The sequence below is a fragment of the Microtus pennsylvanicus genome, chromosome 1, assembly GCF_037038515.1.
Source record: "Microtus pennsylvanicus isolate mMicPen1 chromosome 1, mMicPen1.hap1, whole genome shotgun sequence".
Classification (NCBI taxonomy): domain Eukaryota; kingdom Metazoa; phylum Chordata; class Mammalia; order Rodentia; family Cricetidae; genus Microtus; species Microtus pennsylvanicus.
This window is the reverse complement of record NC_134579.1, coordinates 114,426,700-114,454,689: the sequence shown is the minus strand read 5'-3', so window position 1 is coordinate 114,454,689 and position 27,990 is coordinate 114,426,700. Positions and strand designations below refer to the sequence as shown.

The following is a 27,990-nucleotide window of genomic DNA, read 5'->3' as shown; positions in this document are numbered from 1 at the left end:
GGATTAAAGGCGTGAGCCACCACCGCCCGGCCAGAAGAACATTTTTTATGTTCCTAAACGCAGTGGTAGAAAGACTATTTCACACTCATGAAAATGATTGAAATCGGAATTCCCAAGTCCACATAGAAGGTTGTTTGGCACCGTCCAGCAGGCACTGATTCTGTATCACCCACGGTGACAGAGCTGAGAACCTGCGGCAGAAAGTGCATCGCTCACAAAGCCTTGAATGTTTGCTTTCTGGTTCTTTCCGAGAAGTCTGCTGACCCTTGCACCAAATGGCCCTCGATGAACCTGAACGCGGAATCAAGTTAACAGCTCGTCACTTTCAACACTTCCTGCCCAGCTCTGGGCAGAGAACTGTCCCCGTAACAGCCCAACGGCCGGTATTGGCGAGATGGAGTACCTCTCATGAAGTAGAAGCCGAGCTCTAAAAATAACTCCTCAGACACACAGAAGAACCCAGGTGTTCTTATCTGTTGGATTCAAGGTCTGGTTTTCAGGGCAACCCTGAAGGAAAGCGGGACCAACTGCTTTACAAATGAGGAAGAGCACAGCCATACTCAGAGCGATGACTCCTGACTCGTGTCCCCTGGAACATGCTCTTCCTACCAATTACAGTGTTGCCCTTCGCTGAGCCGGCCAGCACAGGCACGCCCCCTCCACAGGCACGCCCCCTCCACAGGCACGCCCCCTCCACAGGCACGCCCCCTCCACAGGCACTCCCCCTCCACAGGCACGTTCATGGCCACTGCTCTGTGAGGCAGAACTCTACTTATACTTACTGGACGCATGAAAGACCGCACGCTTGGACAACTAACGTGCCCAAGCATGCCCAGCGGTACACATAGCTGGGATTTGGAGCTAATTCATGGCAACACCAGGGCTCAGGCTCTAAAGCCGCCCCGGCAATGCTGCGTATTTTTACCGCATGCCAAGGCTGAAGAAGATTAGCCTTGCCTTCAACCATTCCAGTTTTCAGTGGCTAGTTGCAGCCCTCGAGATACTAGGAAGCAGACCCGAGCTAAAACTCTTTGTGTTTGCACTGGGAAGGTGCATATCCACCAGGGGGCATCCCTGGTCTTTGTTGAAGATTCAGGCCACACTTGACACAAGCTAGTTTCTTAGCAGTCGAAGGGCCTAGAACCAGTGTTGTCAGAGTTCCACCTGAGAGAGAACCCGCTACTGGCACCCACAAATCCTCTTGCCCTTCAGACAGCCTCCTCTTCTGTCCACCTCTCTACCCTAACTCTGCTCGGGATCCAGTAATTGCATTGCAGAAGGAGCAGGGATACAAAGTATCGCCATTACAGCCCCAGAGGCTGCTGCAGACGCCAGGTACCTGCCAAGTGGAGGCCCTGAATGTAAAAGGTGCACAGAGATACACAGAGGCAAAATACTCATACATATAAATTAAAAAATATGTAAATAAATAAAATACAGGGCTACATAGACCCTGCCTTAAATACAATCAAAGCCAGGTGTGGTAGTGTATACCTTTACTCCAAGTACTTGGGAGGCAGAGCTAGGAACTCAGACCTCTGAGTTTCAGGACAGCCGGAGCTACAAAGAGAAATTCTACCTGAAAAACTTTCTCAAAGAATTAATAAAAGCCTTCTTACTTAGAACTACACAGAGAGCCAGGCAGCGGTGGCACACACCTTTAATTCCAGCACTCAGGAAGCAGAGGCTGGCAGATTTATGTGAGTTCGTGGTCAGCCTGGTCAGCCTACAAAAGTTGAGTACAGGACAGACTTCAAAGCTATACAAAAAAACCCTGTCTCGGGGGTGGGGGTGGGGGTGGGGGTGGGGAGAACTATACAGAGGTAGAGGAACCATTAATTTCAATGCTTGGGAAGCAGAGGCAATTTGAGAGGCCAGCCTGGTCTACACAGGGAGTTCCAGGACAGCCAAGCCTACATAGTTAAGACCCTGCCCCAGTAAACAAACAAGCTACAGGGCTGGCGAGATGGCTCAGTGGTTAAGAGCACTGACTGCTCTTCCAGAGGTCCTGAGTTCAATTCCCAGCAACCACATGGTGGCTCACAGACATCTGTGATGAGATCTGGTGCCCCCTTCTGGTGTGCAGGAAGGAATGTTGTATACATAATAAATAAATAAATCTTTTAAAAAAAAAAAGAAAAAAAACAAACAAGCTACAGCTAGGCGGTGGTGGCGCACGCCTTTAATCCCAGCACTAAGGAGGCAGAGGCAGGGGGACCTCTGAGTTTGAGGCTAGCCTGGTCTACAAAAGATAGTTCCAGGACAGGCTCCAAAGCCACAGAGAAACCCTGTCTCAATAAATCAAAAAAACAAAACAAATAAAAACACCGTAGCTGCCCATGTTGGTATGGGACAAGGAAGACAGTCAGGATTCAAGCCACATTCCTGGGCTTTCACTTAGAAAATAAAATCTCTGAGAGGGATCATTAGTGTGGGACCTCTCTTAGAGCCGACACGCTATGCTCAGACTTCATTACTCAGCTCATTTCCCAGCAGTGTGATTAAGGGAAGTTGGAGTAGAGGGGTAAAATGTGGTTTGAGGGGTCACTGGGGACAGCCTGTCAGTCTGCCTGAGCTGGGTATACACCTATAACCCAGCATTCAGGAGGACAGAGAGTCTGAGGCCAGCATATGCTACATAGTGAGACCCTGTCTCAAAAACAAGAACTGGGTCTCTGAGGAAGAGCCTCAGCGCTATAAAGGACAGTTCACCAAAGAGACAGACAAGTCGGCTCAGTCGCAAGATAAAACCAGGTGACTAGAACAGGGTGCCGCTGGAACCCAAGAAAGACAGATCCACATCATAGGACCTCAGCGTCCCCAGTCAATGGATCACCAGAAATTTCCCCGCCTGGGAGCAATGCCTGGGCTTCTTAAGTAGTCCAACAAGATCATGTTCGCCTTCCTCTGACCTCTCTCTCCCTCTGGGTCTCATTGGCTCTCTCAGCTCACGGACTGCTCATGAATCCAACAGAGTGCAGCTGCAGAAATAAACCCGTAGCCCTGTGGCTCCTGATCTGAATCAGGCTCTATCAGTCAGTTCCAAGAGCAGTGGGCTCACAGCCAGGAGGAGGCTGCCCAAGGTCACCCTGATGCTAACAGGAAGCATGTGCAAGCAGTGACCCAAGTGTTTAGAAGGGACACAGCTATGTTCTACATCACGGCGCCGAAACACCATTAATCACCAGGGGACTTCAGAGCTGGCTTTTACACTGCTTCTAGAAGTACCTGCTCATCCATCTCCCACCGGTAACATTGTTAGATAGGATAGTAAGTGCAGGTTTGTACATCCCTCTGCTTCAGTTTCCAAACAGTGACACCTCGAGTTCCCCTCCTGCCCTGACAGAACTGCCAAAGGCACGCGGTAAGCCCGACAGCCAGGGTCCCCCACAAAGACTCCGTTCCAAAGTGAAGAGTGTAGGAAAGGGAAGCCAGCCCAGGGAGACACTGTGACTTAAGACAAGTCTCCCCAGATCTAGACATTTATGAAGCTGAGATGGAAGCAAAGGCCCAACTTTCTTCTGGACACTCACCGTCACACCTGCAAATGATCTGAGGGACTGGGCCCATGCCTCAAGACGCTGACCTTCGCGGACAGCAAGTGTAAGACCCAAGTCTAAGGCAGGCTCATCGGGTAAAGGAGCTGACTGCCAAACATCAAACCATACCTCCAGTCTTGAGTTCTGTCCCTGGAATCCACATGATGGAAAGGGCAGTAATAGACTCCTGAAACTTGATCTCTGAACACCATACAATCATACACATACAAAATAAATTTCAAAATGTTTTTAAAAAGGAAAAACAACAACGCAAACCTAGACAGATTAACAAACAAATCTGATCTAAATGTAACCACACAAGGAATCAGAGAAGTAACCTAAGCCAGCGACAAGGAAGCTTTCTGGATGATGGAGCCTGAGAGCCAGCCACAACACTATACAGAGGTCATGAAAACCCACGGTATGACAGCAATCTCAGCACTTCAGAGCCTGAGGCAGGAGGACCACCACAAATCCAAGGCTAGCCTGGGCTATGAAACCCTGTCCTCAAAAGGTTAAAAACAAAAACAATCAAACAAAACAAACAAAAAGCTCTCTGTGTTCACAGGATGTGTGCAGTCTGGGCTCTTACACTCACTGGTTATCCAATCAGGGGCAAACGGCTCTGAACCCTCAATTTTTTGTCTTAGTTTTGCTATGTTAGGGTTTACATACAGTAGGTAAGCACTCGTCACTGAGGTATTACCAGCCCTGAGCCTCAGTTTTGACTTCTACAAAATGGGCATGAGAGGTATAACTCAGTGGTAGAATGCTTGCCCAGCAGTTTGAGACACTGGGTTCAATTCCCAAAACCAGGAAACAGAAAAGATAGGAGAGATCCTTGGCTTACAGTATCTCTGTCAGTGGTGGATAAGGCCATTAATGACAGCCCCCAACTTAAAGTGACTAGACATGACTTTCTTACTCTATGACAGTGTAAAAGAAAAACACATTCAGAAGAAAAAAAAAATACTTTGAATTCTGAGTTTTGATCTGTTCCCAGGCAAGCCAATAATTTCTGGAGGCCAGCAACAGCCAGCCAAGGCTCCTGCTCAGCCCTGTGATCATGACGCTGAATGGCTGGTACCCGACCGTGTGCTGTTGCCAGGCAGTGTTTAGGAGCACAGACACAGAAAATGTATTGTCTACTCTGTTCTTCCTCTAACGATGCTTCTATTAGTATATGACCCCACCGTACATCAAGAAGCACCTGTGTTTACTATTTAAGGAGCTACCCCTGGAGGACAGTGATTCAAGCTGCTAAGAAGCAGTAGGAGGGTATGTGTCATTTCTCTAATCTGACCATTATTAGGGATTTAACTTCATATCAAATCTGTCAGATGGGAAGGAATCTGAAATCCCAACTTCTCTTGGGGTCACAATTGAGTGCTCCTGCTTCATGCCCTCCCCGGCCTGAATTTCTGTCCTGTGGACAGCTGGGACCTTCCACAACTGCTTGTCCTATCTTGACTTCTGCCTTGAGCTCAAATTTAATGGTGCTAGGACCCAACAAAACCTACACCCACACCCAAGTCACTTTTCCTCTGGGATCGAACAAAAGCCTGTCTTCCATGCGCCGAAATTCAAGCCCACATCTGAAGCAGATGGCCACAGATCATCTGAGCAACTCAACGGGCAGAGAGCCAGTCCTCAGTCCTCATCTGTGAACTGTGAAAGCAAGACTAGAGGAAGGCTCAGGATCTTTTCCCAGATGAAAACTGGAAAAAGATGGTGCTGGCAATCGTAAAGCATTTGCCAGTTACTCGAAATGACCTTGGTTTACATTCCCAGCATATCAGGATATAAAATAATTAACAAACAAATAAAAAGTCTATACCAAAGAAATTCTTGATGTGCTTACTAACGTGTGTGTGTCACATGTATGTCTGCACCAAGTGGGTCCTGGTGATTGAACTCTGGTCATCAGGCTTGGTCGTAAGTGACTTTACCCATCTGACCAAAGTCTACAATTACAAACAAAGCTTTGAAAGGTCTGAACCTAGGATGGTGCACAGGTGACAATTCCAGCAATCAAGAGACTAAAGGCAGGAGGACTGAGTTTGAGGCCAGCCTGGGATGAATAGGGAGACCTCTATCAAGTAAGGAAAGAAGCGGGTACAGTGGCGCACGCCTTTAATTCCAGCACTGAAGCAGAGGCAGCCTGGTCTACATAGAGAGCTCCAAAACAGTCAGGACATACAGAAAACCTATTTCAGAGCTGGAGAGAGGGCTCAGCTGTTAAAGGCTAGGCTCACAACCAAAAATATAAGAAAACCTAGTTGAAAAAAACTGAAAAAAAAAGAAAAAAAAGTAAAGAAGTTGGATAGATGGCTTACAGTTTAAGAGCACTGTCTGCTCTTCCAGCACCACGTGGAGGATAGCAACCTCCTCGGGCACTGCAATTGTAGCACACAAATATACACATAAAATATCCGTACACCTATTTTAAAAAATTGAAAAAAAAAAGAAAAGGAGGCTAGACATAATATGTCTTTGATCCCAACACTCAGAGTGATGGAGGAGGGTCATCTTTCTATCTGTTGATTTCATTGGTTAAGCAATAAAGAAACTGCTTGGCCCTCATAGGTTAAAACATAGGTGGGTGGAGTAAACAGAACAGAATGCTGGGAGAAAGAAGCTGAGTTGGAGACTTGCCATGATTCTCCTACTCCAGGCAGACGCAGGTTAAGATCATTCCTGGTAAGCCATCTTGTGGGCTACAGCAGATTATTAGAAATGCGCTAGTTTAATCCCATCACTCAGGAGGCAGAGGCAGGCAGATCTCTGTGAGTTCGAGACCAGCCTGGTCTACAGAGCTAGTTCCAGGACAGGCTCCAAAACCACAGAGAAACCCTGTCTCGAAAAACCAAAAGAAAAAAAAAAAAACAAAGATAGAAATGGGCTAGTCCAGGTGTGAGAGCTAGCCTAGAAGAGGCTAGATAGAAATGGACCAAGCAGTGTTTAAAAGAATACAGTTTCGGTGTAATTATTTTGGGGCATAAGCTAGAGCTAGCCATGTGGGCGGCCGGGTGCCGGGGACGCAGCCCCGCCGCTCTTTTACAACATCAGAAGACAGAGGCAGAAGATTCTGTTGGGGCTCTATCCAGCCTGGTCTACATAGTGGGTTCCAGGTCAGCCTAGCTAGTAAGACAATCTTAAAAAAAAAAAAAAGACAATCGTTGAAAAATAAATAAATAAATAGGCCTAGTGGTGCACACCTTTAACCCCAGCACTTGAGCGGCAGAGACAGATGGATCTCTGTGAGTTCGAGACTGCAGAGTGAGAGTACCAGGACAGCCAGGGCTACAGAAAAATACTCAAAAAAAGGAAAGATAGGGGGCTGGAGAGATGGATCAGTGGTTAAGAGCACTGGCTGCTCTTTCAGAGGACCTGGGTTTAATTCCCAGCACCCACATGGTGGCTCACAACCGTCTGTAATGAGATCTGGCACTATACAGTATACATAATAAATAAATCTTTTTAAAAAAGAAAAGAAAGATAGATAAGAGGCAGGAGGATCAGTAGTTCAAAACCATCTTCTACTACACTGCGAGTTCAAGGCCGGCCTGGGCTACAGGAGACGTTATCTTAAATAAACTGTTTCATTTTAAATACATAAAAGGTGGGGCTGAAGAGGTGGTGATGGCAAGAGTAAAGACAAGGGTTCCACCTCTCTGCATGGAAAAGCTGGGGCGGGGTTGAGTGGCTGTAAGCCCTGCTGGACGGTGGGAACAGGCGGTTCCGGGGGCTTGAGAGGAGCCAGGTTAGTCAGCTGGTGAGCTCCCGGTTCAGTCAGAGAACAAGGGTCAGAGAGAAAATGGATGGCTAGAGACATGGCTCATATAAAGGAGCTTTCTGCCAAGCTTGAGTTTGATCCATACAATAATAAATGTCATTTTATTTTTTTTAAATATTTATTTATTTATTATGTATACAATATTCTGTCTGTGTGTATGTCTGCAGGCCAGAAGAGGGCACCAGACCTCATTACAGATGGTTGTGAGCCACCATGTGGTTGCCGGGAATTGAACTCAGGACCTTTGGAAGAGCAGGCAATGCTCTTAACCACTGAGCCATCTCTCCAGCCCCAATAAATGTCATTTTAAAAAATTAAAAATACCCGGGCAGTGGTGGTGCATGCCTTTAATCCCAGAATTCAGGAGGCGGAAGCAGGTGGAACACTGTGAGTTTGAGGCCAGCCTAGTCTACTACAACATAAGTTGCAGACCAGCCAGAGCTACAGTGAAATCCTGTCTCAATAAATAAATTAATTAATTAATTAAAAGTAACATGAATAAATAAAATGGAGCACAATAGAGAAAAACATCCAGCATCAACCTCCGGGCTTCATATCCTCATAGAAGTCTGTATCCACATACATATATACACATACTACACATAAATACATACTCAAACACACAAGAGATCGAACGTTAAGTCAGCCACCTCAGATGTCCAAGATAGAGGATCTGTAGTCTTTCCCCTAAATTCAGCCTACTGAGAGCTGAGCCTGCATCTCCCAAGTCTGACCACTTGGCACACAAAGGCATGAGTCAAAGTGAGCAGAGAGAAATGGGGAGCCATACTCGGAGCCAGAACTTGGCTCTACTGCCCACGAGCAGAGGAGTTGTTCCCTCAGAGCCTGGGGCTTCCCAACCCAGAATACTGAACAAGTAATTCACAGAATTGCCGGTGAGAACACAATGAACTCATATTGTAAACATTCAGTAGGCGACAAGAGGCTATCACCATAATTAGATCGATGAATACTGAGTGAAATAATTCTCCTGCAAATTTTTTTAAAGGGGCCAAAGAACATCAGTTGACTCCAGTATCCCTTTAGAGAAAAAGCTAATACAAGAAAACTCCACAGCCATCGCCTCTCCAAGATAAGGTACCTTTCCTGAGACCTAAAGTATCGGGGGAAGGGATCCAGATGTGGCATCAAATTCCTTTAATCCCAGTACTCTGAAGGCAGAAAAGGGGGATATTTTTGAGTTCAAGTTCTTTCTGATCTACAGATTCTCTCTTTCCAGCCCCTTTACTCCTTGAATACCCAAATACTAGATGTAAAAATAGCCTAGTGTCCTAGAATGAAGTGCCCAGGATAGAGACCCCACAGCCCACGTAACACCCTAGGTTATGGTGGTGTGGTGTGGTGGGGAAACTAGGCTTCTCCAAATAGATTCCTCGTTGAACCAGCAAGGTCCAGAGTACCTAGGACGGAAATTAGCTAGAAAAGATCAACACACTTTTGAGAACAATCATAGATTCATATTATCAGATTCAACCAATCTCAGAATGAAAACATTTCAGGAAAAAAAATTCTGACCAGGGCTGGAGAGATGGCTCAGTGGTTAAGAGCATTGCCTGCTCTTCCAAAGGTCCTGAGTTCAATTCCCAGCAACCACGTGGTGGCTCACAACCATCTGTAATGAGGTCTGGTGCCCTCTTCTGGCCTTTAGGCATGCACACAGACAGAATATTGTATACATAATAAATAAATAAATAAATATTAAAAAAAATTCTGACCAGGCACAGTATGAGTTTAAAATTCATACCTATAATCCCAGAAACCAGGAAGGAGAGGCCAGCCTGGACTACTTCAAGAGACCCTGTCTCAAATACACTTCTGCTTTGGCGCTAGAATTCAGCTTGCCTAGTGCTTGCAGCCATATGTTGGACACCTCAGCACCAAAATAAATAAATAATAACATAAAGCAAATAAAGCGTGTCTATATTGGATGTGTTCAGACTTATTTTCCTATCAGTATCATTATGGCGAATACATCATGACCACTTACATGGCACTAACATTGTACTAGGTAATGAAATTATTTTAGGGGTGCATTAAACTATATGAGCAAATATGCATAGATTAGTCACAAACACCAAATCATTTTATACATGCATGCAGATTTCAGCATCTTCAGATGGTAGTACCATTGGGACTTACAGGCTAAATCCCCCATAGCCTAAGGGACAGTTGTAAATACACTGTGTGAACCTTAACCATATGCTAGAATGAAAGAAACAAGAAAAAGCACTCTAAAGAAAATCGTTCAAGGGCTGGAGAGATGGCTCAGTGGTTAAGAGCATTGCCTCCTCTTCCAAAGGTCCTGAGTTCAATTCCCGGCAACCACATGGTGGCTCACAACCATCTGTAATGAGATCTGGTGCCCTCTTCTGGCTTACATACAGGCAGAATATTGAATACATAATAAATAAATATTAAAAAAGAAAAGAAAATCATTCACTACGTGGCATTACATAGCAATGTGAACTTCCTGAGTGTGACGGACACTTCTACGCAGGTCCTGTAGGAGGATGTTGGGTTCTTAGGAGACCTCTACTGGAGTACTTAGCAGTGACAGGTCACGATGTTAACCAATTCTCAAGCAGCAGCAAAGCAAAGTGTGTGTGTGTCCATGTTTATGCAGAAGAATGCTTATTCTGAAGTTCAAAATTTTTCGGGATAAAAAAATTTACTATCTTCCACCCACCTTAAAATCTCCTTTGTAAACATTGAGAAACAAAGGGAGCCAGGGAGGTCCATCCAGTGACAGAGGTCACTTAACTAGCATGCCTGATGTCCCTGGGTCTCATTCTCAGCACCATGAACTGGGAGGGGGATATGGGGCCCCGCGAGATGGCTCAGGAGTGAAGAACATTTGCTGGTACTCTTGCAAAGGATCCTAATAATATCCCCAGCACACACACAATAGCTCACAACTATCTGTAACTCTAGCTCCGGAGGATTGGATCTCTCTTCTGGCCTCAGCAGGTACCAGGCGTGCATGTGATACGCAGACACACAAGCAGGCAAAAACTCACAGTATAAAATAAAATAACAGAGTGAGCTTTTAAAAATAAACCGCCGGGCTGGTGGGATTGCCGAATGCATGGAAGCACTTACTGTCAAGCCTAACAGCCTGGGTTCAATCCCTAGGGTCCACATGGCTCAGGAAGGAGAGCCAACTCCTGCAAGATGTCCTCTGACTACACATGCGAGCCGTGGCTCCAAGCTCCCTTACAAATGCACACATGGAAACCCAGGCACACATCAAAAACTAAATAAATGATAAAAAAGTGAACCTACAGACAGGCACTTGTGGTGTCTCCAGTGGTCAGAGGCTTGGCTTACAACGGCAATGGAGGGAGGTGACGGAAACATGTTAAAAGGTTTTAAGGCTTAGAGCCAGGCGAAATAGTGCACGTTTGTAATCCCAGCGCCAGAAGTGGTGGCAAAAGGATCAAGAGTTCGAAGGCAGCCCTGACTACATATGGAGGTGGAAGCTAGCTTTGATTATATGAAAGCCTGTGGCAGGGCCTAGTTAATTCTCCTGGGATCTTGGCTAGTCCTTGGAGAGGGCATTTCCAAAAGCCTTGGCCTGGCTCCACCCAGCACGCCACCTCCTTGGAGGGCGGTGCAATTATTTGCACCCATATGTTCTCAAGCCATTGTGATGCGCCGTGAGGTGACACAGCTGAGAACTGTCACTGGAGCGCAGCCAAGTGTCAGAAACGGCACTAAATCATTTTCTTCAAAGAGAGCCTGGTTTACTTCTGTCATCAGACAATGAAAAGCCAAGACAAGATTCCAGCCGAGTCAACAAGACAAAGAAAATAAACTAAAAGACATCAAATGGAAGAAGTACCATAGATAGTCTCAGATATGCGTGGGGATTCACACCTACAATTCTAGCACTTAGGAGGCTGCGGCAGGAGACTGTCACAAGCCAAAGGCCAGCCTGGGTTACAGTGTAAAAGTCTATTGCAAAAAGAAACAATAATGCAGATAATACAACTGGCTAATTTAAAATAACCTAATACACACACACACACACACACACACACAGTCAGAGACTGAGGAGATGGTTCAGTGGGGAAAAACACTTGCTCTATAAGTGCGAGGACCTGAGTTCAAAACCCCAGCACCCTTGTGAAAAGCCAGTTATGTCAGCATAGACATGTGCCCTCATCACCGACCGGCAAATCCTGAAAACTAGCTATTGATCCAGACTGGAGAAAAATGGGGAGCTGCTAGTCCAGAAGAGAATCTGTCTTAACAAGGAAAACCCGACAGAGTAGCTGCCATCCTGCTCTGGCCTCCGAATACTCGGTCATGGGTATTCACATCCACACATGTGTATGCAACACACACACACACAGAATTTAGAAAAAGAAAAAGAAAAGAAAAAGCCGATTACCTAGGAATGAGTCTAGTAAGAGATGTAGGTTGTGGGATTAATCCCTTCTTTTTATTGTGACGATTAATCTCCTTGTCAGTTTGATTGGATTGAGAAACATTGGGGAGGTGAGAGACGGGTTCCTCTGGGTATGCCTGCAAGAACGTTTCCAGACTCCCTGGATCCTGAGGGCTGGGAGGCCTGAATGATTTAATACACAGAAAACCTGAACGGACGACTGGGAGGAGGAAGAACTGAGGAAGGGGGCCTGACTGAAAGAAGTGGTAACTAGAGCCCATTCTTGGGAACTGGACGTTGCCATGGCCCCTTCCTGTTACAGTAATCCACTGTTTCACGTCAACCACCCGCTGAAGAAGCTCCCAACCACACATACACCACCCCCACCCACTTTCTACCGAACACACCAGTTCATGTGGCCCTGGACCGAACCCTCGGAGACTGAACCACACTAAGCCCCCCCCCCCAGTTGTGCCCTCAGAGTTCAATCACGGTTACAGAAAAGTAATTTATATTACATTCACAGATTAGAATTCAATGTGATAAAAAGCCATTTTTCCATTTCTGCTTAAAGGAACTCTTAGATGTGTATTTCGTGTTATTTTGTGTCTTGCCTGCATGTATGTATATATGTTTTCCATATGTGTGCCTGGTGCCTGGGAGATAAAAAAGAGGGCATCAGATTTGTGAACCAGAGTTGTGGGTGATTGTGAGCAACCAAGGTGGTGCTGGGAACCAAACCCAGGTCCTCTGCAAAAGCAGCAAGCACTCTTAACCACCTAGCTGTCTCTCCAGCCCCCAATTTTTCTCTACAATAACAGTGTTTCTTTTCTTCTACTTTACTTGTTTATTTTGAGGCAGGATCTCACTGTGTAGCCTTGGCTGGCCTGGAAATCACTCTGTAAACCAGAGTTCCCTCAAACTCAGAGATCTGGGGGCTGGAGAGATGGCTCAGCGGTTAAGAGCATTGCGTGCTCTACCAAAGGTGCTGAGTTCAATTCCCAGCAACCACATGGTGGCTCACAACCATCTGTAATGAGGTCTGGTGCCCTCTTCTGGCCTTCAGGCATACACGCAGAAAGAGTATTGTATACATAATAAATAAATAAATATTTAAAAAAAACAAAAAAAACAAAAAACTCAGAGATCTGCCTCCCGAGTTCTGGGACTAAAGGAGTGACCACCACTCCCTGGATAGAACCATTTTTGTCGCTGTTGTTTTTAGCTAGCCTAACCTGACCTGGAATTTTCAGTCCTACCTCCTCAGTCCTCAGTCTCTCACACTGCCAGGGTTACAGAATGCGCATCACTGCACCCAAACGCAGATTTGCCAAAACTGCAACCAGATGATTCTAAATGTCATAGAGAGAGTCGGGGTGTGTACAGCTCAACCATGAGAGTTGCCAAGCATGTGGAGGCCCTGGGTTGATGCTCACATGCAAAATAAAACTATGAACTGCAAAGAGTGATAAGCTGAGTGTGACGGCAGACTTCTGTAATCTCAGCACTTACATTGAGGCAGGAGGATCACCAAGAACTCAAAGTCAGCCTGAACTACTAAATACTGAGTTGAGGACCAACCTGGACACAAAGTGAGATCTTATCCCAAAAAAGCAAAAGAAGAAGAAAAAAACAAAAACAAAAAACCTAACCACGGACAGGCTGATAAGCAACGGTAAGCAAGATGGCTCAGAGCAGAGAGGCTTGCCACCAAGCTTGCTGCCCTAGTTCACTCCCCAGGACCCACACAGTGGAAGGGAAGAACTGATTCAGTAAGTCATCCTGACGTGCACACACTCCCCTGGGCATTCTCAATCCCAAACACACACAATAAAGAAATAAAGTGTATGTAAAATAATTAAAAGGACAAAAAAAAGCCTACTACAAAGTCCTTTACAAAGTTACCAAGACAGTTAAGCTTCAGTGTAGACTGGCCAAAGGAACAGACCCCAACACGAAAGCACAGGTTCCTGGTGCTCTGGAGAGAGGCTACCTTTCATCCACAAGGATTTAAAAAAAAAAAAATTTCAGATGAAGTTGAGATTTAAATGAAAAGTCAATGAGAAGCGAAGAAGAAGAAGAAGAAGAGGAGGAAAAGGAGAAGGAGGAGGAGGAAGAGGAGGAGGAGGAGGAGGAACATTTGAGCATCTTCATGACCTGGGAGAAGGTTTAAAAAAAATGATGCAAGAGGAGCTGATGTGCAAAGCTAACTAGTGTCTGTAAAAATGAAGAACAACTGTGGGGCTCTGTGGCGGTGCCTCCAGTCCCAGTTCCCTGTGAGGTGACAGGATCACTTGAGCCTAGAATCTGCAGACAGCCTTAGCAATATAGCAAGATCCGAAGATCCCATCTCAAATAATAATAATAAAAAAGACAAGATAAAACCAACTGTACCCTCCCCTCCCCATTTTTGTTTTTTAAACAGGGTCTTACTCTGCAGCCCTGGATGACCTAGAACTCACTATGTACATCAGGCTGAGCTGCACTCAGAGAACTACCCGCCTACACCTCTTGAACGCTGGGATTTTAAAGGCATGTGCCATCACACCTAGCCAAAACATCGTTTTAACTACATATAAAGACAATACAGCCTGGGTTCCATGGTACCTGTTTAATACCCTCAGCACCTGAGAGGTAGAAACAGAAGCATCATGAAGGTGAAGTCAGCACAGACTACAGGAGCCCCTGTGTCAACAAAACAAAATGACACAAGCGAGGGAAATTTTAAAAGTTGTGCAGGGCATACAAACACAAGTCTGTAATTAGGAGACTAAAGACGTGGAATTCCAAGTTCAAGGCCTTGCATACCTGTGCTACCATGGCTGAAATGAGAAGGGAAAGACTGGCTGTAAAAGAGGGACAGCTAAAACCAGAATAGCACTGACCAAAACTAAACCAACACTCCAAACACTAGGACCGTAGGCATGAGTCATTCATTACACATGGTTTACATACCACCTTTAACAGAGCAGCTACTAGCCTGACCTCAATCAATAGCATAAATAAATCAACTGTGAGATAATCATTGAATGGAAACCTATACAGCAGTGAAATCAATCAATCACACACAATAAATACTACGAACTGCCTAAGTACAAAGTTGAGTAAAAGAAACCAAAAGCAACAGGATCTGTCTGAGTCCATTCACAAACTAAGAAAACAGGCAAGCCAGGTGGTGGTGGCGGCACATGTCTTTAATCCCAGCACTCAGAAGGTTGGAGACAGCAGGATCTCTGTGAGTTTGAGGCCACCCTGGTGCAGGCTCCAAAGCTACACAGAAACCCTGTCTCAAAAAAACCAAAACCAAAACCAAAAAAAAAAAAAGGAAACAGGCAAGACAGACAAGAAAGCAGGCCTCCATGTGTTTGGGTGCTAAAAATCAGCCAGCAAGCCAGGCGGTGGTGGAGCACGCCTTTAATCCCAGCACTCAGGAGGCAGAGGCACGCGGCTCTCTCTCAGTTCAAGGCCAGCCTGGTCTACAAGAGCTAGTTCCACGACAGGAACCAAAAAGCTACGAAAGAAACCCTGTCTCAAAAAAAAAATCAAAAAAAAAAAAAGTCAGCCAGCAGTATTAGCATATATGAACTTCCTTATTTTTATAGTTTAAGTTTTAAAGAAACTTAAGTATAATATAGATATGATAAGATAAAAAGGTAGCTTACTGAATCTACTTTTTTTAAAAACAACTACTAGCTTTAAATGTTTTACATTGGGTTGAATTTTTGTATACTGTATATAAATTTTGTATATTGATACAAATTTAAGATTAATTTTGTTAGAACATATTGTACGTACAATTCTACTCTTGTTCAAGCTGTGGTACCTATACAGTTCATTTAACAAGGAATTGCAAATTTCTAGTCCTTGAAGGTTATTATTACCAACTGTTTAGGATAATAAGGAAAAGAAGGTTAGTAATTAGTCACCTGTTATAATTGAACTTGTAGTCACATTAGGAATGTTTTCAAGGTCAAACAGATATTTTTAAAAGACAGGTCATCATCAAACACTTCAGAGATCTATAGAATATGGTATTTAAGATGTTTTAATATCAGTTTTTGTTTGCTTGTTTTGTTTTTAACTGACAATGTCTGCTCCTGGAAGCACCAATCTACTTCAGAGAAGACAATGGGCATTGAAGAAACTCCACATGGAGTTTACTTTCTTTGTGGCAAAAATAAGCCACTGGGCAAAAAATTGCCCTTGCCTCGACTGCTGGCAGTATGCTGTCCTAATGGGACAAGCAGGATACAAAAGAGAGTGACTGTCAAACCTTGCTCAGACAAAGCGAGACAGTCCTTCAAAAACCTTGCTTCACAGAAAAGTCTGTTAGATATTCTAGGCCTGTCGGCCAAAGATGCATGCCCCAACACTGCAGAGGAACTTTGGGTGACTGTCAGGTAGCCAGCTGTTTCTGTCATGGCTCACATTTTTTGAAAGTTGCTTGTTTGCACTTCTTGCTACCCAGTTAATATTACTTCCTTCTTGGGTCTCTGGGGAGTCAAAGACTAGATGGTTATAGTAGTTTTCCTTGTTTACCAGACTCAGAAAAGAAACTCACTAAAGAGGTAAAAAGTGTAAAAGAATTCAATAATGCAAACTGCAAGAGAAAGTGAATTAGGTACAACCTTTTGGATTCATCAAGACAGGATAGATATGGAGTATTTTCCCTGAATTTGTCAAATGTAAATGGACTAGACATTGTTGATGTATTTATTGCCTGTATATATTGTATATAGTTACTATACTTATTGTATATAGTTTTCCTTATATAGTTACACTTACTGTATATAATTTTTCTTTTATCAGGGATAGCCTCTTTTATTTTAGACAAAAGAGGGGAAATAGAGTGGCATATTATTTGTGTTCTAATAAACAAAGCTTGCCTGAGATCAGTGCAAAGTACTCACACTAGTCAGCCCCACAGGCCAGGCAGTGGTGGCACACACCTTTAATCTCAGCAGCTACACTAGCTAGCCACAGAGGCTGGGCAGTGGTGCACGCTTTTAATCCTAGCACTGGAGAGGAATATAAAACAGGAAGAGGCAGGTCTCAGTCTCAATCTGAGGATTCGTGGAGGCAAGATCACCCATTTTCAGTTGGAGGTAGAGGGAAGAGCCAGTATCAATCTCTGGGTTTTTATTATTTGAACAACAGTATAATGTAGAAACGGAAACTTTTTATTTTTTATTAGTTTTAAAGGCAAGCCACTGCAAGTGACACAGGCTTCCAGTCACAGTTACTTGGAAAGCTAAGGTAGGGGGAATGCTTGAGCCCAAGAGTTCAAGACCAGCCTGGAAAACATATTGAGATCCATTTCTATAAATAAAAGACAGGGCTCAAGTGAGAGCAGATGGCCAGCAGACAAAAGCTTGATTTTAAAACAGTAGAGGAGTCACAGCCAGCGCTGGAGCCTGAACAGCTGGTCATGCCTCCCCCAACCTGCTTTTCTCTTCCTTTTTTTTTTGGGGGGGGAGCGTGTGTGTGTGTGTGTGTGTGTGTGTGTGTCTGTATGTGTGTTAGACGGGTTCCACGCCTGCTCAGCACTGACATGGTCAACACTCCTGAGTCCGGGGATTACAGACGGGTTCCACACCTTCTCAGCACTACATGGTGCTGGGATGCGGCCTCGGGTCCCTCATGTTTCCATAGCAAGTGTTTCGCTCTCCATCCACCCAACCCCCTCCTGAAGTTGGTGGGACGGCCACCCCAACACTGCCCTCCTAGTAGAAGGCCTGAGTTAACGCTAGGAAAGGATCTCTGAGACACCCTGGAGAACTGCCGTTTCCTCACTGTCTGCCAGGCTTATCCGTCCCTAGGGCTTACTTACTGTCCCGAGCTACCAGCTTCAAGTTTGGCATGGTGCTGAACTATCTGCCATCCCAGAGACTTGGCAGTCAGGAAGGAGGAGCCTGTGGTAGCCAAGTGTCAGCCTGGGGCTCCTGGTTCTGTCTTTACCTTCACAAGGAGCAGCACTGCCCAAAACAACTCAGGAAAAGAAAAGAGCAAAGAGAAACTGTGGAGAAAAGAAAGGCGAGGGTGAGAAAGAGGGTTCTGAAGATAAGGGCCCTCCGCAGAGCCTGAGGCAAGAGGTGACCTCTGGAGACAACTTCCTCTAGGACACACTTAGGAAGTCTAGGTCTGTAAGTGCCTGAAGGTTACAGCCTAGATCTAACACATAAATCAGCTATTCTGTTCTGTTTAAGCCAGCCTGAGTTACACCTGTCAACTCTGTCACCTACGATAAACGCGCCTATCACCACCGTGCAGGGCCTGTGCGGTCAGAGACCACAACGGACAACCGTAATAGCCCAGGAGAACTGCAGCCACCAACATCAGTGTCCAAACTCCTCGTGCCTTCCTAAAGCATATACATGCAGAGAATGGCCCCAGACATGCTAAGAGAGCTAGGCTTGATGGCTCATACCCATAATCCCACCATCTAGGAGGCAGAGGAAGATTAATGTGAGCTGACGACCAGCCTGGGCTATAGGGTAAGACCTTGTCTCAAAATGAAAACAAAAGGGGGAAAAGAATACTGACAGAGACGGAAGCTAGTTAGCAGGCCCTGCTTTCCTGCTCAACATACAATTCTAGTCTGCAAGGATGCTGGAACTATCTAATGGGGTCTTCCTGCTTCCACCAGCAGATGCACGAGGACCAAGGGAAAAGAGAGGCAGCCTGGACGCAGTCAGAGACTACCACATCCACAAAAGGCTTGGAACGCGTATTACAGGGTCCAGGTGGGCAACATTATTTAAGAAAGCTGGAGCCGGACAGTAGCACACGTCTATAATCTCAACACTTGGAAGGCTAAAGCAGGAGGATCACTGTGAATTCAAGACCACCAAACCTGGTTACACAGTCTTCAAAACCTAAAAGAGCAACGGCCCTAATTTTTCCGACCAAACTGTCTGACATGCCACTAGCCAGCTGCCTTCATCTCCCACGTGTGTGGTTTTCAATCCAGTCACTCCGGTCCATACCCACTGGCATGGCCAGTGGTCATCAAAAACACAGATGGGGTCTGGTAGTACACACCTGTAATAACAAGGCTGAGGCAGGAGAATGGCAAGTCTAGACCAGTCTGGACTTTATCATGAGACCCTGCTTCAAACACAAATAAACACAAACCCCAAGAAACAAAACTAACTTGGAGGCAAAAGCAAAAAACAAAACCAAAACAGACCATAATAAGAACAAGTGTAGAGGAGGAGCAATCTGGACACTCATACAGATCCGACTGATAAAGACTTGATGGCAAACAGGCTGGCAGTTAATGGTTAGTCAGCTGCCTTATACTTTGTGTGAGTGACTCCCAGGAGTTCACGTTGGAAACTCAGTATCTCGGTACTGAAGGTGGGAAGCAGGCCTACTGGGAGGTATTCAGGGTGGACCCCTTAGGAATGGATAAACGTCTGCAGGGACTGAATTAGGTACCATGATACAAGTTGCTCTACAGCAAGATGTTCCTTTGGTTCTGCACACCCCTGCTTGGCCCCTCTCTACCACGCATTTCTACACTATGCTTTTGGACTTGACAGTCTCAAGACCAGGGACCAAAGCCACCTCTCCTCTGTAAAATTGCTAGGTGTAGGGCAGTCTGTCACAGCAACAGAAAACACACGAAGATGCCCTAAGACTCAGCAGTTTCCTTCCCAAGATTCAAGAGAAACTGATACTCATAAAACCTTGTGCATAAATATTCATTGCATTATTCATAACAGCAAAATGTCCATCCGTGGGTAAACGGACAAAACGTGGTCATTCAATACAAAGGAAATGAAGGAAAATACAATTCGGAGCTACAGGTTTGTGGTAGTTTGGAATTAGATAGTGGTGACGGCTGTAAAACATGAATATTAAAACAAAAAACCACTGAACTGTATACTTTAAATGGTTACATGGATTTTATTTTAATTTCAAAAAAAAGAATATAACCCAGTTTGTAGAAAACTTACTTGGCTGGCATGTATGAGGGCCTTGGATTAATTAAACCACAATCAAATTAATTAAATACCACAAATTAATTAATTACCTGATTAATTAAATTGATTTAAAAGTGCCAATACCCCCAAAGAAAATAGGTCACAGGTTCACCCTCACCCCAGTTTTCATCTCCCCAAGGCTTCTCATCATATTCAACAGCCAAATCCAAATTTCCCCAGGGCCTCCAGGGCCCTGATGACCTGGTCCTGGGGCTTCTGCCAGCTCTTCTACCACTTTCTACTCTGTCATTTAAGTTGAAATGTCAAGTTTGTCCCCCTGGCCTTTTCCCCTGCTCATCTCACAGCTTAGACTATTCTTTTCCATGATTCATGTGTTTCTGTATGTATGCTGGTGCCTACAGAGGCCGGAGGAGCGTGTCAAATCCACCGGCGCTGGGTTACAGGTGGTTGTGAGCAGCCTGACGTAAGCGCTGAGAAACAAGCTCAAGCCTTCTGGAAGAGCGGCAAGTGAGCCCGCTCTCCAGGCACCCAGAGTTGATTGCTTCAGCTCAGGAATCGTCCCTGATGACCCCGCCTACAGCCCCACCACATTCGACCCATCACCCTGCACTGCTTCTTCAAAGTCCTTCCATCGCTGGAAAGACGCGTGGTTAACTTCTTTATAGACTCCTGTCCTAGAAAACAGGGCAGGGGCCTTGTCGGTTACAGTCTCAGACTACCACGTAGGTAAGAAACGGCTTTCTAGAAAGAGTGGGGTACTGAAGGACTTTCTTCTCCCTGGTGAAGGCTGAGAGCCAAGCCACAGGTGCTCTCTGCAGGCTCTCAGAGGGTTAACAGTCATCTGCTGCACACCCAGTGGAAGCCCCACCCTTGGCCTGTCCAGAACCCTGAGGAAGCAGGAGCACAGTCCCTCCCCCTTGAACGCATCAAAGTCTTTTAGGGGTCATGAAGCACCCAGTGTTTACCCAGCAACCCACAAACAAACGCAAAGGGAGATCTGAAATTGCATTGCTGACGCCCGAGACAGAGCCTGGGTCCAAATCGCCTCATAAAAACTGTGCTGGCAAACACCCTCCCGTACAGCTTCTCAGGACTTTGAGATCCGACTTGTTCTCCAGAATCAGACGGCTGCAGCTAACACCTGCTCCAACCTCCTCCAGAGAGGAGGTTCTTTCTAAATGGGCAGGTAGTGAAGACCGCCCCTTCCCTTCTTCTGCCCCACTGGCAGCACTTACCCACAAGGAGTTTGACGTCTCTGACTGTGAAATCAGGGTCTGGCATCCTAGAGAGAGACAGGCATGAATATCTGATTACAAAATAAATAAACAGGAGCTGAAGAGATGGCTCTGCACTTATGAGCACCAACTGCTCTTTCTTCCAGAGGACCCAGGTTCAATTCCTAGCACCCACATCACAGCCCACAATTCCAATTACAGGGCTTCTGACACCCCCCCACAGACATATGTAGGCAAAACACCAATGAACACAAAATGAAAATAAAAATAAATTTAAAAACTGGATAGATAAAATAAACCCACAGAGCTAGACTCTACCCTGGATCCAGGGGGAAGCCATTTTTCCAAAAGGGGTTCTTTGCTCTATGCTGAGAAAGAGATAACCCAGAGGGAAACCTGATAAAGCAGGAAGGAACCTTGAGGGAAGACGCCCAGAATCATGGAGTATACTCTCTATTATAAAAGAAAGACTAGGGCTGGAGAGATGGCTCAGAGGTTAAGAGCACCAGCTGTTCTTCCAGAGGTCCTGAGTTCAATTCCCAGCAACCACGTGGTGGCTCACAACCATCTGTAATGAGATCTGGCGCCCTCTTCTGGACTGCAGCCATACATGCAGACAGAACATTGTATACATAATTAATAAATAAAAGAAAAAAATAAAAAGTAAAGAAAGACCAAAGCTGAGCCTCGGGAAGGATGGGACATCACTGGCCAACTCTACAGCAAGAAAACTGAAGCGAGATGTCAAGGACCAAACACCTGCTTTAATAGGGTGTCTCTTTCCCTTTTAGAAATTACTTTCAGCCAAGCAGTGGTGGCGCACGCCTTTAACCCCAGCATTCAGGAGGCAGAGGCAGGCGGATCTCTGTGAGTTCAAGGCCAGCCTGCCTGATCTACAAGAGCAAGTTCCAGGACAAGCTCCAAAGCTACAGAAATACTCTGTCCGAAAAAAAAAAAAGAAGAAGAAGAAGAAGAAAAAGAAAAGGAAGAAAGAAAAGAAAATACTTTCCAGCTGGGCGATGCTGGTGCACACCTTTAATACCAGCACTTGGGAGGCAGAGGACAACCAGGGGCTGCACAGAAGGGAAAAAAGATTCCATACAGTGTGGTATGGAAAACAGGGGAGACCATTTATACTCAGAGGGAACACATTTGGAGGACTCAAACAAGGTTTCAAGCCAACCTTGGCTACAAAGCAATAAACTATCTCAAAAATAAATAAATTAACTAAATAATAAATCAAGTCAGAGTCAGAAAAGGGGACATCATGTCTTTATGGACTGTGGTCTTTGCCTACAATCCCAGCACTTGGGAGTAAAGGCAGGAGGAACAGGACCTCAAGGTTGTCCTTAACCACGTGGTTAAGTATGAGGCCAGCCTAACCTCTAGGAAACAGAAACAAAACAAAGGAGTTACTGAAAGGCAGACATGGTATCACACACCTTTAACTCCAGCACTCAGAAAGAAGCAGGAAGATCTCTAAGTCTGAGGCAGCCTGGTCTACATAATAAGCTCCAGGCTAGCCAGGACTGCATGGTGAAGTTGATGCTGAAGTCTTGTGCCTCTGGTAGGAACATACATGCACGAGCCTAGTCATAGATGCTGCAGAGAGGCAGCCTATCCTTTCCTATCCCTGCCCAAGGAGAGGAACCTGTTCTTCCAGCCTGCCTCAATCTCTCCCCAACCCAGAATGTTGGCAGTTCTTCTCCAGAACATAAGACAGACAGAGGCAGGCAGGGAAAGGGGAGAAAACACACACACCCTTCACAGAAAGAGGCCCATTTCCCACACATATTGGGAGTATGTTGAGAAAGCATGCATTCTGGTGCCCCAGACTGGGTGGCCTGTCCCTTTACTACCTTCACTCTGATTTAAGCAGGCAAGGAACAATGCTCACTAAGAAGTTGCTATGTGGGATCAGGCTAGACCAGAAAGGGCTGGGAGATCGAACACTGCTGAAATGACCAGGCTAGACCGGACAGGAATGGGGGAGGTCTATCACTGTTTAATCGCCCTAGGACCTCTCTCCCCAGCTCCTGAAAAAGATCACTTTTTGGCAGTTTTTCTCCTCAAGCAGGTCTTGAACAAGGAGAAGCTGTTCTCAGGTCTTAGGAAAAAGTCCTTCTGGAAGTGCTGAGGTGTGAGAAGACAGGAGAGAACACATCCCAAGCTAGAAATTCTGACAGGGAGGAGGAAGATCAGGGAAGAAGGGGTTAATTTAGCAACTTACTTGATTCCTAGTCCATCCTTGTCTCGAAAAACCAGGGGAACCCTGAGAGCTTCTCTCTGTACGTACTCATAGTTAAAATCTGTTTGGATATTTGAATTAAAAACAATTATTTGGTTAAGTTATTGAAGAGCAAATGAACCACAACCCATCAGTGAAGGGGGAAAAATAAAGAACAAGGCATATACACTGGATATAGGTACCAGCTAGAAGATAAAACCAAAATAAAAATAAAAAAAAAAAACCAGTGGTGAAATAAGATAGACAAGGCAAAGCCAAACTGTATCCTCCATCAGCTCTTCTGCCTACTCATTCTCGGCATGCCCCACAGGTCCCAACTTGTCAATGAACAGCCCGAGGCCAGCGGAGGAGACTTAATCAAGAACTCTGTGCTGAAAACTCACCAGCTACTGTTGAGAAATAGGGACAAACAAACACGTCCCAAACAGAGTTGGGACAGGAGGACAGCAAAACTGAAGCGTGCTACCTGGGAGGATCTGAAGCCCCACAGAGAGCAGGGAGGAGGGCTCTCGTTGGAGCTGAACATCAGGGAAAATCTTATTGTAATATCCTGCATAGTGAAGGGGAGTGGGGAAAAGCCGGTTTCCCTGGAAACTATGTATTTGGTGCCAAAATAACTAGGGAACTGGGCACAGCTTTGTTGTCTTCCCATAGTGAAATGCTGCTGGAGCCCGTCGTAATACTTGCTTCAGTTGGATAACCAGGAGGGATGAGCTAGTGAACTGTGAAGATGGAGCACAGGAAGACCCCACTCCCCGAAAAAATTCACCAGGCAGTTTTCTATTTGCATGGTACAGACGCCCCCACCCACAATATCCTACCCAAAGCCCCTCAGCCTTTGCCTCATTTCTTTCCTTCATCAATTCCCAAGCCAGGGGCTCTGACCCAACCATCTCCCTGACAATGGAGGTGAGAGGTGCTGAGACACACCCTCCTTTCTCCCAAATCAGCTAACACAAGGCAACAAGAACACAGGTCCTCTCCAAGCTGGTCAGAAAGGAGAAAGACAGTCCTCGAGCCATGGAAGCCTTGGTCCCAGTGAAACAGTTCACCAGGGCAGCCCTGGGGGAGGAGGAGGCCAGAGCCACAGGCTCAGAAGAGAGAGAACAAAACCCAGAGCCTGGAAAGCCCTGACCCCAGAGGCTCAGATCCCCAGGGGCTCCCAGTGAATGGGGATTCCTCTGGATTTAAAGGAAGAGAAGTCTGAGAAGCTTCTGTTTTGAATCCATGATAAAGGTTCCTTCTGCATTTCAACTCCTCCCTCCAGTTTTGGGGCCAGGTCTGAATTAACAAGCAGAACCCTAAGGCCCTCTCCTTTGAAAGCAGCCAGGACAGCAGCTAGAAGGATGCTTCCCATCCTTCTCTAAAGGAACGTTCCCAGCCCTCATACCCCTGACTCCCCACCAACCCCCACAGTTTCAGCTTCCACAAATGGGCCGGAGGAGATGACCACCAAGAGCCTGCACACCGTATTCTCATAGGCTCTGCCAAGATCAGTAAAGTGGAGAGAGAAAAGGAGAATTAAAATCCCATTTATACAGAGAAAATAGAAATGTGGTTGAGGCTGGCACCCTGCTTTTGGGTGAAATTTCTTGGGGGAAAAATGTCTTCTTCCCTCCCCCCACTTCTCCCTAACTCCACCAGAGCCCCAGGAGGCGATGAGCACAAAAGAGAAACTTCAAAAATGCAAAGCCGGGACAGTCTCCTCTAGGGCTAACTCTAGGCCTCAGCCACTCAAGCAGAACCTGGAGGAGGGAGGCACTGCCCCTGCTGTCAGCTCACTGTGAGGACAGGGGTTTCCAAGGGGGATGGGGAAACACAAAATGGAAAATGAGTAATTGAAAGGAAACTTAAAAAAAAAAAATCCAAACACTCCAGAAAGGCCTGGGTAAGCAAGGGCTGCTCCCAAAGCCAAGAAGATAGGTTCTGGGACCAGGGTCCACAAAGGAACCCCAGGACGCTGGCTGGGGTGGTTCAGGGCTCCTAAAACCAAGCCTCAAACAGGAGCATCACCCAGCACATCTAAGAAACATCCTCAGCCACACCCACTCCGTCAGTAGGAGAGGGAGAAGCCCAAAGCCAGGAGTCCCTCCAAAACCGGAGCCTACCCAGCTTCTGCTCCACACTGGGAAGGTCAGAGCACAGAGCTCTCATCTCAGGCATGGAAAAAGACCCTGTTTCCAGAGAGATACCTAAGTCTTCATTCAAACTGCCAAGGCACAGGAATTTTACCTTTAGGCCTGATCGGGTAATTCATCACATATATAACCTAGACCCCACTACTCAGCGCTAGAGGCCTCAGGCTTGGGAGGAGGGTGCAGTGCCAACAACTCCCAACAGCCCACTTAGTCCCTTCTCCCATGCCGCAGGGCTGGGCCCTCGAAGGGGGAAAGGCACTACGGACCAAAGGCTCAGACTCAAGCCTCTAAGGGGCGTAACCCTAACAGAAGATGCTGCTATCTCCAATCCCTAAGCCCATTCCAGTTCATAACCCTCAGGGTCCAGGATGACAGGGGTTTGTATGGGAGGTTTCAAGCATACGCCCTCACCCCATATCCCAAGGACGTTCAGAAGGCTCCTGCCAGGCGCTGCACCTCTGGCAGCGAGCGCAGAGAGCGCAACCGGCTTGGGAGAGAAAGGATGCTGCGCTCACATCCTCCCTCAGTCCCAGTGTCTGTCCCCCCGTCCCTCAGTCGGCTAGCCCCTTGGCAATGACCACCCTGATGTTAGTGATGGGTACAATCAGGGCCTAGGCCCACGCCAGGCCCAGCCCTCTTCCTGCTTGCCCTCTTCCCTTACCACCCCCCCACCCCCAGAGCTCTGTCTCGTTTCGTCACCGGATCCCCTGGAATGGGGGACGCGGGCGCGAAATACGAACCCAGCCACAGGCAGCTCCCTCCCCACGTGCGCGCTGGCCCTCTGCACAGACTGCAGCCAGGAGAGGGGGCACCTCACCTTTGCCCTCCATGGCATGCACGAAGTCCCCCTGGTACAGCTGGCTATGTAGCTTCTCCTCCAGGCTGAAGCCACGGACGCTGACGATTTCCTCCACGTCCGACAAGTCCTCGTTTTCGTCGTATCTCTGGCGGTCAATCGCACGCTGCGGGACCCAACCAGAGAACCCGGGACATTACTGAGAGGACTTGGGGGTCTCCTCTCACCCTGGGCCCACCACAAACAGGTGCAAGAGCCGCGCGCCCACTGTACCCCAGTATTGCAATCTGAACAACTTTGCGCAAATGCCAAAGATGCTGAAAAGCAGAAAAAGGGGCTCACACCCCCAAGGCCCAAATGTCTATACACGAAGCACTCCCTTCCTGCATCTTTTGAAGCCGTGGAAATGCTATTTGGGGGCTTTCCTTTGCCCCTACCCCAGTGAAGTCCAGAGCTTTGCCCGCTCCACAGGGAGCCTGGTTATGTAACCCCTAAAGGGGTTTCGGGGCGTGAGCTGGCGGGGCAGATGTAGGCCCCGAGAGAAGCCGCTGCAGCGCCCGGCTCAGCGGTAACAGCAGCCCCGGCGGCCACAGCGGCCAACACGGGAAGCCGGAACCCAGGGCCGGCGGCATTTCTAAAGCTGGAGCCGCTCCGGAGCTACAGAAAAGCTGGAAAGCTGAAACGGAAGGGTTGAGACCCTAGCCGCCCCCGCCGACCGACCGCTAGTGCAAGAAGAGGAGGAGAGGGGAGAAGGTTAAGAGCTTGGGGAGAGAGAGGCAGCTGGCCCACCACAAAGCTTCCATCAGAGACCCCAAAACGCACCAGCAGCTGCCTCATCTCCCCACAAGCGCGCGCGCACACTCACTTCCTAAGGAGTCTCCCCCACCACTCCCCGCATCCCTCTTCCTCCTCCCTCCGCCGCCCAGCTCCGAGCCCCGCAACCCCCCAGATCCCAGGCGAACCCCAAGCCCGCTCAGCCCCCTCCACGCCTTTCGGCGCGACCTCCTCCCCACTTAAGTGTCTGAGACCCTGAGCCTCACAAGAGACTGGAGGAGTAAGCTGCTTGCTTCCTTTTGCATGCAATTTATTATTTTTTTCCGGTCCTCTTGCAAAATACAGAAAAGGAAAGAAAAGGCAGCAAGAAACAACCAAAAAAATAAATAAATAATCGATCATATACCAGATACAGATTTGGGGGAAAAAAAAAAGCTACACACCAATCTTCTTCCAGAGTCTTTCTCTGCCTCCATTTTTTTAGGAGAGTTCACCAATTAATTGTCAACACTCCTGCCCCCTGCATTTTGGCGGAGGGGGAGAGGAGGGAAGACTAAAGAAAAGAAACCAAAAAATAAATAAATAGAGCAAGCCAGAGCCGATATCTACAAAGTTTTGCACCAACACTTAAGCAGATCCGTTTGCAAAGTCCTAGGAAACCATTTTCAGCAGTTGTGGGGGGGAGGCGTCGACGTCATAATCCCCGGAACGTAAACATTGTTGCAGATCGCGCTCGGAGCTTGCGGCAGGGCTAGTTGGGGAGAAGGGGGGCTCGGGTTGGGGGTGTCGGGGACCACAGCCGTAGGAGGTGTGGGGCCAGAAGGGAGCCTGGGACGCACCCGGCGCCGTTAGCGCCTTGGCATCGCTGTTTTGTTGTTGGGTCACGAGTGCGCCTCTGCACGCAGGCGCCGCCGCCGCCCGGGAGCTGACTTTTGGAGGGTTGAGTTGCAGGCGGCAGGCGCATCCCAGAGATGGCGGGGCAGGGAGGGAGAGAAAGAGAGGAGGGGGTGGAGAGGGAGGTGCAGCTTTGCACGGATGGCCTCAGCGGGAGGCACGGAAATGCTAGCCGAGCCTGCTGGCTTGAAAGCCCCCGGGGCCTGGCAC

At 47.0% G+C, this 27,990-nt stretch overlaps 1 protein-coding gene across 9 annotated transcripts in view; it reads right to left on the bottom strand.

Moving 5' to 3' along the window:
* The window catches only part of Kdm2b (lysine demethylase 2B), a 128,326-nt gene extending 100,565 nt beyond the window's left edge, over nt 1-27,761 (bottom strand). Inside the window, exons 1-4 of one of the 9 annotated variants that reach the window (XM_075979554.1) lie at nt 27,330-27,761; nt 26,134-26,278; nt 23,161-23,239; nt 20,931-20,977 (exon numbers count right to left, since the gene is read on the bottom strand). In XM_075979554.1, the coding sequence (XP_075835669.1) occupies nt 20,931-20,977; nt 23,161-23,239; nt 26,134-26,278; nt 27,330-27,362 (304 nt within the window). In that variant the 5' untranslated portion in view covers nt 27,363-27,761. Of the gene's footprint in view, nt 1-20,930; nt 20,978-23,160; nt 23,240-26,133; nt 26,279-26,934; nt 26,983-27,152; nt 27,212-27,329 lie in introns of those variants that run through there. The other 8 variants (XM_075979598.1, XM_075979546.1, XM_075979580.1 and 5 more) reach the window with 8 other exon arrangements.
* Between the last annotated feature and the right edge of the window lie 229 nt (nt 27,762-27,990).